Raw genomic sequence first — 16,721 nt, 5'->3', positions numbered from 1 at the left:
TTCAAAAAAGAAATTAATTTTCCAAATGCATTCATTGTATATAAAATTAAATATTCGACTTTCTAAATCATCTCTAATCTTGGAGTTTTTAAAACATATTTCAAAACTCAAAAACATTACTTTAAATGCATGAAATTAAATTTCTACTCTATTGGTCTTTGGTTACTGTTTCAAATATTCCCGCAGTAAGTTATAGAGAACAATTTATTTCTTCTATTCAAATACTCATTTCAAAAAAAATAAAAAAAAGAGAAAGAAAAAAAGAGGAAAAAAAAAGATAAATAAAAAGGGAAAGAAGAGGAATAAAGAAAAAAAGAGAGAAGAGAAAAAAAGCCAAACAGAAGAGGAAAAGGAAGAAAAAGAGAAATAGAAGCGAAAAAGAGAGAAAAAAGAAAGAAAAAAAGGTGAAAACAAAAAAACGTATATGAGGCATGAAATAGAAAAACGAAAACGTCACTGAAGCAAAATCTCATAAATCGTACGTCTATAAAATCTCGTAAAGAGAGTAAACATATATAACACGTGTTCTACAGGGCTATAACAATCGCACACAATAGTTGTAGCAAAGATTTTACGAGATTCATACTAAACCTTCAAAATTTCTGTATTCATTCACAAAAGAAGGTTAAATCTCTCTCTAGACTTTTTACAAACATTGTAGAACATTTTTTTTTCTATATATAGATCGTAAATTTCCCCCTTCGAAAGAGGAAGTTTTTTTTTCTCAATGCTCACATATTTTAATAGGCAAAAAAAATTTCTATTTTTGGAAATATCCACAAGTAAATTATTATTGAATAATATTTACAGTAAATTATATTATTTATAAACATTTTAAAGTATATAAAATTCTATTTTCTTTGCTTCTTTCTTAAAATTTTGATCCTTCAAATAAAGGAATTTTTCTACTTAAATATTTTCAACATGCAGTAAAAAAAAAATTTATTTTATTCAAATAATCAATTATTTGTCTATTACCAAATAAATATTTAAATTAATATACTTAAATTATATTAATGTTTAAATATTTTTTATTTAAATCGATTAAATATGGTACTTAAACCCATAATTTCAGTATTTGAAGTAAATATGAATTGAACCAATTAATTTATTGATTTAAATAAAAATTATTAAAATTAAAATTGGATTCAAGTAAATATTTATTTGATAATAAACAAGTAATTGTTTTAATGAATCAAATAAAAAAAACTATTATTTAGTTATAAATTTACTTTTTCAATTTTGAAAAAATTTATTTTCAATTGATAAAATTTGAACTTTCTTGAAATAAATAATAATTAGATATTCATTATTTCTTTAAGAAATCACTTAAAAATGAAAATTATTAAAAATTATCTTTAAAAAATTATATTAAAATATTTTTTTAAAAACTAAATTCTTAGAATTTTTTTCGTCATCAATTTAATAAATTCAATTGTTTTCAATATTTTCAATTAGAGAAGATATCATTTAGACACAAAAAAAAAAATAAAAAAAAAAATTGTTTTAATAACATATTTCTGAAAATTTAAATATAGAAACAATTATTAAATTAAAATTTGTTGAAACTACATTTTTTTTTAATTATTGCTAAAATTTTTGAGAAAATAAACTTTTTCAAAACTTTTTATTAAACTTTTTCAAAAAATTGTTGTGATTTTAAATTGTACAAAAATTATTTTCTGAAATTCAATTATTTTAGAAAAATTATATTACGATATTTGTAAAAAGCTTATTCTTATAATTTTTTAGCAAAATTTTTTGTCAAAAAAAATAAGTAACAATTTTTAAAAAATCGACTTTTTGGATTTATTAAAATTTTAAAGAAATCATATGTCCATAAATTTTTGCATCGTATTTGTAAGTAAAATTTTTCAAAAACTTTGTTAATTTTTAATATTTTTAAAAAATTCTTTAAATTAAAATAATTTAATTATTTTCAAATAAATTTACTAAATTTTAATTATTTGGAAATTTTTTAATATTAATTGACAAATCTTTTGAAAACTATTTTAAAATACTTTTAAACAATTAATTTTAAGAACTTTTTTATTACAAATAAATTATTCCCTATATAGAAAATTCATTTTTTGTTCTTAAATAGTGGAAATCTCTAAGAACTTTTTGAAAATTATTAAAAATAATTGATTTGCAGAAGAAGAAATGTAGAAATTCTCGAAAATAATTAAATTTTTGAAAGTTTACTGTTATATTTATCAAAAGTAATTTACTATCAGGTTTGCAATTAAAATTTAAAAAATTTCAAATCCTGTGGATAAATAAATAAGGATAATATTCATTTAACAAAATTATTAAAGTTTTGAATAATTGAATTTAGAAATGAGTGAACTGGACATAAATTTATTCGATTCAATTAACCGAATACTTCACGAAAAAAAATAATTTTACCAGGAACAGCTATAAATTTCACTACTTTAGTCAAATTTTTAGTTGTTTCAATTAAGACTTTCGCTATTCTAGAGAAACTCACTGTTGTTCCAGGTAAAGTTTTTTTCCGTGTTGTCTATTGTAAAATTAATATTTATTTAAATCAATAATACATTTTTTTTGAACCAATAATATTTCAGAATTTGAAGCAAATGCAAAGTAAATTGATTTAAATAAAAATTATAATATATTATTAATAATTGATTCAGGTGAATATTTATTTTATATTAGACAAGTAATCGGTTATTTGAATCAAATAAATTTTTCCCTCAGTGTAAAATTACAAGGAAATACGAAATTAAATTTTCGTGACAATGCTAATTTTTTTTGCGTCTTAAAGTCAATCCGAGGTCTGAATTGCTCGTTAATTTTTCAGATAAATAAATAAAATTGATTTTTGAACAAAATATCAGAAATTGACTTTCGAAACTTTTGAGGGACATTTTTTCATAGTTTTATTTTATGCTAATAAACCACTTTTTAGTTATTTGTGTTTATGTAAATGATTCGAACATCCTTAACGGTTGAAATGATAAATATATTTTCGCAATTACCACTATCTCTATATTTCTGAGAAATTGGAAAAAAAGGGGAAAAAATCTTGAGCTTAAAATTGCAGTGTGTGATTTCATTCGTGGGTATCCCCCACGTTTTATGCCGATGATCTGATTGATTAGTCAGTGTATATTGTGAAAGTAGAATTTTTTTTTTCTAAATCACATAGACACTTGGGATGTAATATTATGAATGGAAAAACAGAGAGAGAGAGAGAGAGAGAGAGAGAGATAAAAATATTGTGTTGACTTCACTTTGAGCATCTGATTTCCATGAACTCGGCGAATTAAAATTCAATGTTTGTAATGATTAGATAGGTTTTTGAATCCTACGCGGGCCAGAGTGGCGACGTCCCACATACTTTTCATTATATGAACTCGTTCACCCACCATCGTTTCTTCATTTTCATTCCCCTTCACGTTCACCAATACCACCACCACCAGCACCACCTTGAGCAACATTTTAACAACATTGCCATACCTGCACTGGCTGACGACGACGACAACGTCGACAACGACGACAAGTTTTGCCCAAGACACATTTCTGACAGTTTTATCCAGTTTCATTTTGTCCGGCGCCTTACACAGTTTTTATCGTCGCAGTCGTCGTCGGTCGGACTATCTCCCTCTCATGTAGTGGTCCAAAAGGGAGAATGAGAACTTTCGTTCGACTCACGCTCTCCGACCCAATCAGAGTCGCGTGTGCAACTTGGTTTTCTACTTTGTATATGTATATATGTGCCTTTTAATTCAGTGACCTTCGTGAAGGTGATTTTGTCAGAAGCACTTGTCATTTCCATTTATGGAATTCTTTTTTCATCTCTCGAGAGTCTCATTCCTTCAAGAAATTTGGGTTACTTTTTTTTAAATTGAATTTATAATTATAAATTCTATATATGGATTTATTATTAGTCAAGCTTGGCAGTGGAATTAATTAACACCCTTTAGTGAATATTCACTTTTGGAAATTTTAGGAAAACTTTTCTGTATAAAAGTGCTTGTTGGCGTAGCATTAATTAACTTTATTAATGATCGGTACAATTATGAACTCGAATTAATAATCGAAGGTAAACTTCAAGAGTTGTGTGAAGTGATGAAAAATGACCCTCCTTTCGGCAAATTTTAAACTTAAATATAAATCGTAAGTTGAGCAGAATATGCTCGCTAAAAGATTACTTCGCGTTAGTTACTAAAATAGGATTTAAATTAAATTTCCTTAAAATTCGTATTAATCAACAAAAATTTATTGTTTAGTACTTTTTTTACGATTTGATACTATTTTGATACTTTCTTCTAGATTTGTGCCATTAAAAGCTACTTTTTTTATGTTTGAGAATTTGCACTACTTTAAATACGATAATAGTTGGAATAAAAAATTATTCTCGAAAATTTGAATAAAATTTCTTTAAAAAAGAATTCAAAAAATTTTGTTATAATTCTTTTGAACGATTCAATTATTTTCTAAATATTTTTGAAATTCAATTATTTTCGGTATCTATCATTTCAATAAGAAATTGCCCAAAAGATTAAAAAAATTGTTTTTAATTCAATTATTTCAAAAAAAAATTTTATAAATCTCTTTGCAAACATTCAATTACTTTCACAAATAATAACATTTTTACATAATGAATTTAATTATTTACAGAAGAATTTTAATCTAATATCTGTCAATAATTCAATTATTTTCAAAAATTTTAATAAAATCCTTTGCAAGAATTTAATAATTTCATAAATAATAAAAGTTTTCACAGGAATTAAATTATTTTTTATACAATTTTAATTCAATTCCTTGTAATAATTCAATTATTTACAAAATTTTAATAAAATTCTACGCAAGAATTTTAATATTTCATAAATAATCCAATTTTTCGCAAGAATTAAATAATTTTTTATACAATTTTAATTCAATTCCTGGTAATAATTAAATTATTTTCAAAAATTTAAATAAAATTTTTCGCAAGAATTTTAGAACCAAATTTTTTAAAGGAATTCAATTATTTTTTAACCAATTTTAATTCAATTATTTATAAAAATTTTAATAAGATTTTTTCGAACAATTCAATTATTTTCAATATTTACTATTTCAGTAAAAAATTTCCCAAAATTTCAATTATTAAAAAAAAAATTTATAAAATTCTTTGCAAGCATTCAATTATTTTCATAAGTAATACAATTTTCACAGAAATTAAATTAGTTAAAAAGCACAATTTTCATAAAATTTTTCGAAAAAAATCAATGATTTATATAAATTTTTATAAAATTCTTCCCAAGAATTCAATTATCTTGTAAAATTTCAATAAAATTAGGTGCAAAAATTCAATTATTTTCATAAATAATAAAACTCTTTGCAGGATTTCAATTATTTTTTATACAATTTTAAATGAATTTCTGAAAAAATGCATTATTCTTGAAAATTTTATTAAAATTCTTTAAAAGAAGTCAATTATTTCAAAAAAATTTGATAAAATTCTTTATAAGAATTCAATTTTAAAAATAAATTATTTAATTTTGTATTTTAATATAATTGAATTCTCGTGGAACTTTTAATAAGAATTGATTTAAAATTGAATTTCAGTTAAAATTTTAGATAATAATTGAATATTAGAAACGTTAATTTAAAAATAATTAAATTTTAAAAGATTTTTAAATAGAAATCGTTGAAAATTTTAATTGTTGTAAAATAGTAATAATTTTTAAATTTTTATTTCGAAATAAAATGATTAAAGTTTTGAATAATTTTATGTAAAAATTTTAATTAAAAAATGATTGAAATTTGGAAGAATTACAGCTTTTTAACTTTTAGAAGTATAAGTTTATTTGAAAAAGGCTTTACATTGAAATCATTTAAAATATTTTAATTCCTGTGAAGAAATTAATACCTAGGTATTTAAATATTTATTTTTAAAAATTTATTCTATTTGTATTTTTGAATTTAATTTAATTTAGAAATTGTTAAAAAATTGAGTCGTAAAATTTAATTTTTCAGAGCTACATTTTTGCTACTTTTTCTGTGTCTTAAAGCTACTTTTTGATACTTTTTTAAAATTAATTATCGAGTACAAAGCCTGTATTATATTAAATGAAATAGTTCATTTAATATTAAATTGAAGATTTAATTTGACATTAAATTCAATATTGAATTTAATATTAAACTCAATATTTAATTCTGTATTAAATTCAATATTTAATTTGATATTAACACAAATAAATAAAATTAAATAAAAGCAAAAAAAAAACACTTTTCATCACAGTTTTTCTAAGGATAACAAATTGAGACAAAAAACGAATCAAAAGTGTTGCGAAGCAACATTTTGATTCGTTTTTTGTCTCAATTTGATATCCTCAGAAAAACTGTTATATGGTAGTAATTGAAAGATAAAATTTCCAATCCCAAAAGTGTGAAAAAATTTTAAAAAAAAGAAAAATAAACACCATCGACTCGTTCTGAAATGATTATTATAATAAATCCAAATATTTATTGTGGCATAAAAACGGCAATATATATATATATATATATATATAACTAGGTTCGAAGAAATTAGTTTGAAAATTTAATAGTTCCTGTAGTGACTGTTTTATATAAAATTAATGGAAAGTAATTTTGCGTGACATTAAAAATTTTCAAATTAGATGAAGTTATTTCTAAATATCGTGCCAATAAAATAAAGGAGAATTATGTTATTGCAATGGCAATAAAATACCAATTAATGCATAAATATCAAACTAGGTCATATTTATATGGTAATAAGTAAATATAAACGTGTCACATTCGTCATAAACTGCTTGTAATTTACACTGGACAAGTTGATAAATTTAGAATTCTTTCTTTTTTTCCCGTTTATTAAGGAGATATTATGTATTAAATGAAAGTAAAACTTAGAAAGGTCAAGAAAGCAAAATTTTAAATCAGAGAAAAAATGTAAAAAAAAAAGAAAGCAGAATAATAAAAATTGGAAAATTATAATAAAAAATAAATAGGTATAACTTTTTATATAACTAAAGAATAAAAAATAGTAAAAAAATTAATTTGAAAATATAAACAGTACAATAAAAAATAAAATAAGCAAAGAAAGTAAAAATAAAATTAAATACATATAAAGAATAAAGTATAAAGAAATAAAAAGAGTAAATTTCTTAAATCAAAATTTTGTTTTTTTTTAAATGCAATTTTTTTTAAAGTCAAAATTATAATTGATAAAATTAAATTAGTTTTTAGTAAATTTAAATACAAACGGTTTTAATTAGTTTAATTTCTTAATTTCCATTTCAAATTTCAATCAGATAAACAGATGTTAATAATTACAGTTCCTGATGATGATATGTAGTTTGTTGCTATTAAACATTTTACAAATTACAAACAGGATAAAAACAGAAGTGAATAAATTACAACTAACTTTTAAAATGACGTCAAAGGTAATTAATTTCCCAAACATAAAAATCTTCACTTTTTTTATTTTAATCTTTGAGCCTTATTAGGTTTCCGCCTCCGCGACAGACTCCGTGAAATTTATATATTACTCAATTATTTTATTGACGAAGGTTGCGGCAATTTATTTTATTTATTTTGTTTATTTCGTTCTTTTTTTTACTTTATATTTTAGAATTTCGTTCTTTTATTATTTTATTTTTTTAGTATTTCGTTCTTTTATTATTTTATTTTTTGATATTTCGTTCTTCTTATTTTATTTTTTAGTATTTCGTTCTTTTATTATTTTTCTTAGGATTGTTTCTTTTTTTTCTTAATTTTTTATTTTGGTTCCTTTTTTAATTTAATTTTTCGAATTGTTCTTGTTTTGTATTATGAATTATTTATTTATTTTTTTAGTTTACTTTAAATTTGCTGGCTCTCTTTTTTAGAGAAACTTTTCTTTAAATTACTTTTTGAAATATATTTGACATTTTTAAATACATATATAATGAGAGGGTTTTAAAAATTGCTCCTTTCTCTCTTTAAAAAATACGCGTAAAAATTACCGAGTCATTCAGATAAATTACGCAGATTCAACACTTTAGTGTTGAAAATTGAAATTTACAATGAAATTTACAAAAGTTCGAAATGAATAAATTAAACACACAGACTATTTTATTTATTATTTTATAAATAAAAAATATTCCGGCTGTGATAAATTATAAAAACAATAGAATAAAGAAATAAAATAAATAAAAGAAAGTAATAAAATAATAAAGGAAAGTAATAAAATAAGAAAACAAAATAAACAAAAATAAATAAAGTAGTTGATAAATTTTTTATGCCATCATGAAAAACAAACTTGTTTTTCACCTGAATCAAAACGTAGGTTGAGAGTGAAATGATACTATAAAGATTCGCGCAGTGAGCGCGTATTGATAAAAAAAAATTTAGTGATAAGAGCCGCTAGACTAGGGGGATTAAAAGCACTACGTTTTCGTGATAAGCGGTGTGGTACACGGATCGATAAGATACGAAGTTCATTCTCACTCGTCCCCATATAGATAGAAGACTGGGAATTGGTGCATCGTTTACCATCCGTGTCGTTTTATCGACAGGCTTACGCCTCCCTGTCACAAGTTAGAATCGTATCGACGCGTGTCACTCCACAAAAAAAGAAAAATAAATAAAAAACGAAAAGTGCAAAAAACTTTATTCTCAAATATCAGATTATTGTCGCCTAAAGTATGAAATATTGAGTTCAAATTGCAACTATTATAATTTATAGTACACGATGTAATTAACGTCATCATATATCGATGCAACAAACGAGTTAGAGACTTTCTCCTGTTTGATATATGAGAACTTATTAAGGTTATTGGTCACGAAGTCTCCCCCTTCTCTTCTTCTTTTTCTTCCTTTTTTTCTCACTGACCAAATGTATTGTAAGAAAAATTCTTATATAAACCCATCTGACACTTGTTTTCATTTTGAAAATCATTTATTCTTGATTAATAGCACATCTTTTTGATGTTGATTAAAATTGATAGATTTCAGTCTGACGATTTTGTAACTAATTCATTTTTCATTATCAAACCCGAAAGTTGAATTCGGTTTTAAATTTCATGCCTGAAAGTTGTTCCGCGCGTTAATTTCCTCTGTGGCGTACTAAATCTTAATTTCATTTTGACGTGACAACGTCTCGCACTCAACGCTGTTTTGGCAGTCATTCTTTTTGAAAAATTAATGTGTCTCGGTCTCGGGAATTATTAATATTCCTATTTGTAAATTATTATTGTCATTTCATTATTTTTAGATTTTATACGTGGTTTTGGGTGTTTCTATTATTTATAGTCAGCAGGCTTTGTACTCATTATTAAAATCTACTATTTGGTACTTTTTTTCACAATTTGCTACTTTTTGGATACTTTTTTTTTAGATTTGTGCCACTAAAAGCTAATTTTTTATCTTTTTTGGGGATTTTGCACTATTTTAAATTCGCTAATAGCTGGAATAAAAAATTATTCTCGAAAATTTGAATAAAATTCTTAGAAACAATTCAAAACATTTTAATAATATTCCTTCAAACAATTCAATTATTTCCAAAAAATTTTCGAAATTCAATTATTTTCAATATTTACTATTTTAATGAAAAATTGACAAAAAGAATTCAATTATTTAAAAAAACATTTATAAATTTCTTTATAAACAAACATGATTTTTATAAGCAACTATTCAATTATTGTCTTAAGGAATAAAATTTTCACAGGAACTCAATAATTTAAAACACAATTTTCATAAAATTTGTCGTAAAAAATCAATTATTTAAAAGACTTTTATAAAATTCTTCTTATAAAAATCTTCTCATAAATTCAATTATTCTGCAAAATTTTTATAAAATTTGTCTATTACAATTTAATAATTATTTTCAATACATTATTAATTAAATTTCTTAAAAAGATTTAATTATTTTCATAAATTTTAATGAAATTCTTCGTAACAATTCAATTATTTTCAAAAAATTCTTTGTAGAAATTTAATTTTAATTTCAAAAATTTGTTAAAATTTAATTGTTTTCAATATCTACTATTTTAATAAAATTTTATAAAAGAATTAAATTATTTCATTAATTTAATTTGATTTCAAATATTTTTAATACAATTTTAAATAAATTCTTCAAAAAATGCAATTATTCTTGAAAATTTTATTATAATTCTTCGAAAAAATTCAATTATTTAGAAAAAATTTGATAATGTTCTTTATAAGAATTCAATTTTAAGAAATATTCGATTATTTATTTAATTATTTATTTTCGTATTTATAAATATAATTGAATTATCGTAAAACTTTTTAATGAGAATTGATTCAAAATTGAAATTCAGTTGAAATTGTAGATAATAATAATTGAATATTAGAAGCGTTATATTGTGGATTTTTAGAAATAATTATGAATTTCAAAACGTTTTTAAATTGAATTTTTTGAAAATGTTAATTGTTGAAAAACTGTACCTAATAATATTTAAATTCATTTTCTTTAAATAAAATGATTAAAGTTTCGAATAATTTTATTTAAAAATTTCAACAAAAAAATTATTGAATTTTGGAAGAATGACAGTTGTAATTTTTAAAAACAGTTAAATTTCAAAAAGGCTTCTCATTGAAATCATTCGAAATATTTTTATTTCCGTGGACAAATAAATATAGGTATTTAAATATTTATTTTAAAAAATTTATTCTATTTTTGAATGTAATTGATAATTAAGAAATTATGAAATAGTTGAGTCGTTAAATTTAATTTTTCGGTAACTACTTTTTCCAGTCTGAGAAGCTACATTTTGCTACTTTTTTAAAATTAATTATCGAGTACAAAACCTGTATAGTGTATTTTTTATTAATTAATTTGCGATGTAATAATTATGCAATTTTTGGAATTTAAAATGTAAAAATTAAGTTTGCAATTATTACAAATTATAATATAGTTATCAATTATACATTTACCAAGAAAATATGAATTTTTGAGTGGATTTTGCGACGTAAAATCTCCAAAAGTAGTAACATTTACCAAATATGGGCCCAAGTTTGTGCAAAATTCACTCTAAAAACAGTAAAAGTAACCTGAAATGCGCTGAAGTTTCTAAAAGCTTATAGATTTTACTATTCTCATTTGTAAAAACTACTTTACATTTTTTTCGTGTAGTATTATAACAATTTTTTACTCAATTTTTGCGAATACCCTTCTTTTAACTGAATCCCCTTTTTGAGAATTAAACCAACCCCCCCCCCCCCTTTTTTTTGCGTAATATTTCACGAAAAAAATGTTTTAGACAAGAAAAATGTTCATTTAGGAAAGAGAGAATCGAGAGTGATAAAAAGTCTGTAAAAGAAGGAATAGCAGTGTGAGATTTAGAAAAAAAGGACACGTTTTTCCGACCTACTGATACACAATTTATCCTAATTGAAAAAAGAGGTGTGGTGAAGCAACAACCTTAACGACGGCATGCCGTGAAACACGTGCAGTAAACTTTGATTAGATTTGTTTTTAAAGACGAGGCACACTGACAAGCGGATACGGTAATGTCGTGACACTCCCTCAGTGTTGCAGTCGTGTCTTTACTCTTTTTTTTCCACGAGGGAGATCGATCGATCGATCAGCCGTGATCCACGAAGTAGCAAAGAAGAAGCAGGAAAGAGAAAAGGAAAAAGAAAAGTGAAACAGAAAAAGAAGAAGAGGAAAAGAGAAGAAGAGAAAAAAGAAAAAGAAGAGGAAAAAGAAGAAGAAGGAAAGAGAGGAGAGAAAAGGTAGAAGCGGGAAAGAGAAGATAAAAAAGAAGAGGAAAAGAGAAGAGGGAAAAGAAAAAAGGTAAAAAAAGAAGAATAAAAGGCTAGGGAAGCTACATGAAGCAAAAGCAGCAAAGCAACAGAAGCAGTAAAGAGCAAATACAGTCTAGTGTGTAAGAGAAAGAAAAATACTTGTTGCACTGTTGTCCTCGTCTTGCATACGATGGCTATCACTGCAGTGCCGAGTTGCTTGGGGCCCCCGCCTCTTCCACCGGGCAAACGTTTCCAGCAGAGAGCATTGAAAAAAATGTCCTCGACCTATCATAGCTTCCGCGATCCCGCCGTCGAGGCCTGGATACCCAACGGCTTGCAGTCATCCGATCAACGAGGCAAACCGCACTCGAGAGATCAAAACAGGACAACGACGAGGACGACGACCAAGCCAACAACAACCTCCACCAATCTCTACAGAAGTTGCTCCGAGGGGCACTTGAACTCAAAAAAAAGTCCGATGCTCACATCCACGCCTCTCGATAAGTGCATCAAGGCGATTTACGGCAGCTGGAGAAATCTCATGCAACGTAAGTCTCAACATATACACTAACACTTCGGAATATACTTGATTTTCGATCCGATTTCATTCTTTATGCAGTCTCATAAAGCATATATATAGTTGTTATCATCCAATGGGGTAAATTGAACCATTATACCTGAAAGGCTGCGATCTTTTTAAAAAACGAAAAACTGGAAAAGAATTTTCATGTCGATTCACACAATTTTGATGTGCCTTAATTTTTAAGGAATATTAAGGCACGTCAAAAAGTTACTTCTTTAAAAATTTGAAGCTGAAATAATAAACAGCTCATTATTTTTTGTTTTCGATTTTGAAAACGTTTCCGATTTCAGCCTCATATTTTGCAACTTGTCTTTGCACCTAAGGATGAAGCTGATACTGGCATCCACTTAATTTTGGAAATTAAATTTATGAGGCTGAAGTCCGCAATGTTTTTTAAAAACGAAAACGCAAAAATTACCATTTCATGTTATTTTTTACCATTTGTCTTTTAAGTGACAATTATTACTTATACTCTAAATCTGAATCAGTGAAAATTCCATTGATTTTAATTCAGTCGCCCAATTTTCTTTAATTCATCAGTGGAATTTCACTGAGAATCAGTAAAAACTATTATACTGATTGTCAGTAAAATACCACTGATTCATAAAAAAAACTGGACCACTGAATTTAAATCAGTTTTTTCACTGATTCAGATTTAGAGTGTGAAAGACAAATTTTCATATTTGTATACGAATAAGAAAATTAGAAATGATTCATTCTTGATTTTTCGTTTTAAAAAACCATGCGTACTTCAGCCTCATATATATTAAATTTTAAAGTTAACACCGTTTTCTTAAAAATATTAAATTGATACTAAAGGGTATCAAATTGATACTAACAATTTAGATCAATTTTTGATTTAATACACATTTTTGGTATCAATTCGTTGCAATTTGATACTTTTAAGTTAATATAGTGAAATAGTTTTTTAATTTTTATAAAGTTCCCCCACTAATTCATATTAGTGAAATTTTCCACTAATTTTTAGTAAAATTTTGGTATTTATTTAGATGTTTTAAATTTTTTTACTATTCTCTAAATTTGACTTAGTTAAAAATAACAAATTTGATAGCAAAAAATCAGTCACTGATTCAAATAGTAATATTTTACTAATGAAATAGTTAATAATTAGTTAAATTCACTTTCAGATTATGTAAAAATGACTGAAAATTGTATTAACTAATTTCATTAGTGAAATTTGACTATTCTTTTAGTTATTTATTTACTATTAATTAGTGATTCTCTACACGGAGAAAAATATAAAGTAACTTTTACTACTTTTATAGTAAAAAATTTCCGGTAAAGCATTTCTGGTAATTTTTACTACTTTTGGAGTAAATTTTGCAATTTTCGAAGTAAATTTTACTAATTTTTACAAATATTTACTTCGAACGTAGCAAAATTTACTCCAAAAGTATAGTTAAAATTACCAGAAATGCTTTACCGGAAATTTTTTACTATAAAAGTAGTGAAAGTTATTTTATATTTTTCTCCGTGTACTAATAATAATTAGTTATTTTTTTACTAATTGCTGAAGCAAAAAGTCATCCACGATTTTACTAATAATTAGTTATTTTTAACTAATTCAGAATTAGAGAGTGAAGTTTTAGTGAAAAGTTATTAAAATTAGTATAGAAATTTTTACTGATTTAAATTAAAAGACGACTTTATACTGATTAAGATTTAGAGAGTTTGAAAAGAGGAAAAGTGATCTTAATTAAAAAGCGACGATAAAATCGAAAATTTAGAAATATTTTTAGCTTACAAGTGCAGTAACCATATCAGAGTAGCGACGCCTACATGGTGCTTCAATTAATTTCCGATTCAGGGTTGCGACAGGTCAGAGAAAGTAAAATTGATTAGGGAAATCAGGAAAAAGTTTGTAAGAAAAAAAAAGTACTTACGAATTTTATTTTCATTACATCAAATTATAAACTATAAATCTACATCTATTAATAATCGTTATACTCCGGATGTTTGTTATATCAGTTTGAAGTTAGTACCTTTTACTTTTGCTATTTATTATTAATTTTTTTATGTTCCTAAAATTTTGAAGGTATAAATGAACAAATTTTTTTTTCATTAAATTAAAATTTTATCTGTTAATTTATTAATCAATTTTAATTACTCCAAAAATAAAAAATCATTTTGTTTAATTTTAAAAGATAACACTTTTGTTGAAAAAAATATTATATTTTTTTGTAGCTTTTGTAAATTTGAATTTGAAATAATTAAAATCTTGCAAATCATTTTCTTGAAATTTTTGAAAATAATTCAATTCTTTTAAGGTATTTTATTAAAAATTGAAAATAACTGAATCCTGATTAAGAATTGTATCAAAATTTTGGAAAATAATTGAATTCATTTGAAGAATTTTATTAAAATTTATCAAAATAATAAATTAATATTTGCAAAAAATTCTATTGAATTTTGTAAAAGATTTTTTTTTTTATTTTAGAAGTTAACATTTTCATTAAAAAAATTTTATTTTTGTTAATTTCATAATTTTAAATCTGAAGTAATTTATTTCTTGCTAATAGTTTTCTTCAAAATTTTTATAAATTATTGAATTATTTCCAAGAATTTCCTTAAAGTTTTTGAAAATAATTGATTTCTTTCGAGGAATTTAATTAAAATTGTATTGAAAGTAATTGAATTCCTGCAAAGAATTTCATTATTTATGAAATAATAAAATTCTTGCGAGGAATTGTATTAAAAATAATTGAATTTCTGCGAATAATTTTATTAAAATTTTGGAAAATAATTGAATAATTATCAGGAATCGAATTAAAATTGTATTTGGTATAAATAATTGAAATCCTGCAATTAGTTTCATTATTTATGGAAATAATTGAATTTTTGCATCTAATTTTATTAAAATTTTGAAAATAATTGAATTAATACCGCAGGAATTAGAGTAAAATTGAATTAAAAATAATTTAATTCCTTTGAAAAATCATATTATTTATGAAATAATTGAATTCTTAAAAAGAATTTTATTAAGACTTTTGAAAATAATAATTGAATTATTACCAGGAATTGAATTAAAATTGTATTGAAAATAATTGAATTCTTTTGATGAATTTTGTTTAAACTTAAAGTGTATTGAAATAATTGAATTTCTGTTCATAGGAAGAAATTGATTTCAATTTTTGAAAATAATAATTAACTAGTTAATTAGTTAATAGGTGCAATTTTTTAATTCTAAAAAATAACATTTTTGGTAAAAAATGTTATAATTTTCACAACTTTTATAATTTAAAATCTTAAATTAGTCACAAAAGTTAAAGTTCATATTTAAGAACAAAAAATTTTGTAATCAGCATAACAATAGAAAATTAAATACAGCATTTCTAGCGTAACATTTGCTGGCAATAAATTACAGTTAATCAAATTTTTTCCCCTTATAAGTATATTCAATTTAAATGATAAATTCAGTCCATTAGGAAATTTCTATTAAAAATAGAATATGAACATTTTTTATAAATTCGATGGTAAAAATTGTCATTTGGCACCATCATTATAAAAAGTTCATTTCAAAATGACATCACATTTGTACAAATGATAAAGGGAAGTATAACTGCGGGGAATAACAGTTGATGATATAGAAGAGAAGAATATTGACGCATTATATTATAAACGGTTCCCTTTAGAAAAATTTTAGTTGATTGATGAACCGATAGGAAACTAGAAGGTATATTTTTAAATAGAAATTTTTTTTGATCATCACTCCTGACTAAATTTAAATAGAAGAGCATTTTACTAAAAATCATTTATATAAAATAAAATCAATAAAGAAAAATATATTGTATTCTGCGAATATGACCTACTTTTCTCCTTCTTAAAAATAATTATATCCGTAGAGTAGTTTAAAGAGAAGTAAATACAATTGGTGTATGGTATAAATTTTTCACGCTTTAACGAGCATCATCAGCAAGTAACCAATTTGCAATTCGTCCTTGACGCACATTTATGTATAAGTACTTATGTGCATTACACCATTATTGGTTATACTCAGAATGCACCAATTATATACATACAATATATTTTTAATTGATGGGAATTTCAGAGGAGGAAAGCAATTCAAGATTCTTGAAGTGAAACTTTATGGAAACATTGGAGATATATTGAGAAAATAATGGAAAAATGCTAATGGAAATTAAAAGTTAAAATACAAAGGTCAGCTCACCTGTTGATGTATAATATGTATTTGTACAAAATCTTTTGATTTATCACAAAATGTTTATATACATTCACTATACATATATGGCACGCTGTTAGGATTCTGTAATTTTAAAGATTAACTACTTAGTCAATAATATTGTACACTTCAAAGACTAAATACCGGCACTATTAAGTGTTTAATGAAATTCATTTGATTTTCCGGATGTAAAATTTACCTCTCATTGACATTATT

The 16,721-nt window shown here is 23.9% G+C and overlaps 1 protein-coding gene across 5 annotated transcripts in view; it reads left to right on the top strand.

The window, feature by feature from the left end:
* Positions 1 to 16,721, top strand: part of LOC122509464 (caskin-2) — a 149,148-nt gene that overhangs the window by 77,526 nt on the left and 54,901 nt on the right. Inside the window, exon 1 of one of the 5 annotated variants that reach the window (XM_043623574.1) lies at positions 11,723 to 12,269. The exons of the other annotated variants lie outside the window; for them this stretch is intronic. Within the exon in view, the coding sequence (XP_043479509.1) occupies positions 11,912 to 12,269 (358 nt within the window). The 5' untranslated portion in view covers positions 11,723 to 11,911. Of the gene's footprint in view, positions 1 to 11,722; positions 12,270 to 16,721 lie in introns of those variants that run through there. 5 annotated transcript variants of the gene reach the window in all.

This window comes from Leptopilina heterotoma, unplaced genomic scaffold (genome assembly GCF_015476425.1).
Source record: "Leptopilina heterotoma isolate Lh14 unplaced genomic scaffold, ASM1547642v1 Lhet_60, whole genome shotgun sequence".
NCBI lineage: Eukaryota > Metazoa > Arthropoda > Insecta > Hymenoptera > Figitidae > Leptopilina > Leptopilina heterotoma.
The sequence above is the reverse complement of the archived record's forward strand: the minus strand, read 5'-3'. Positions and strand labels throughout refer to the sequence as shown.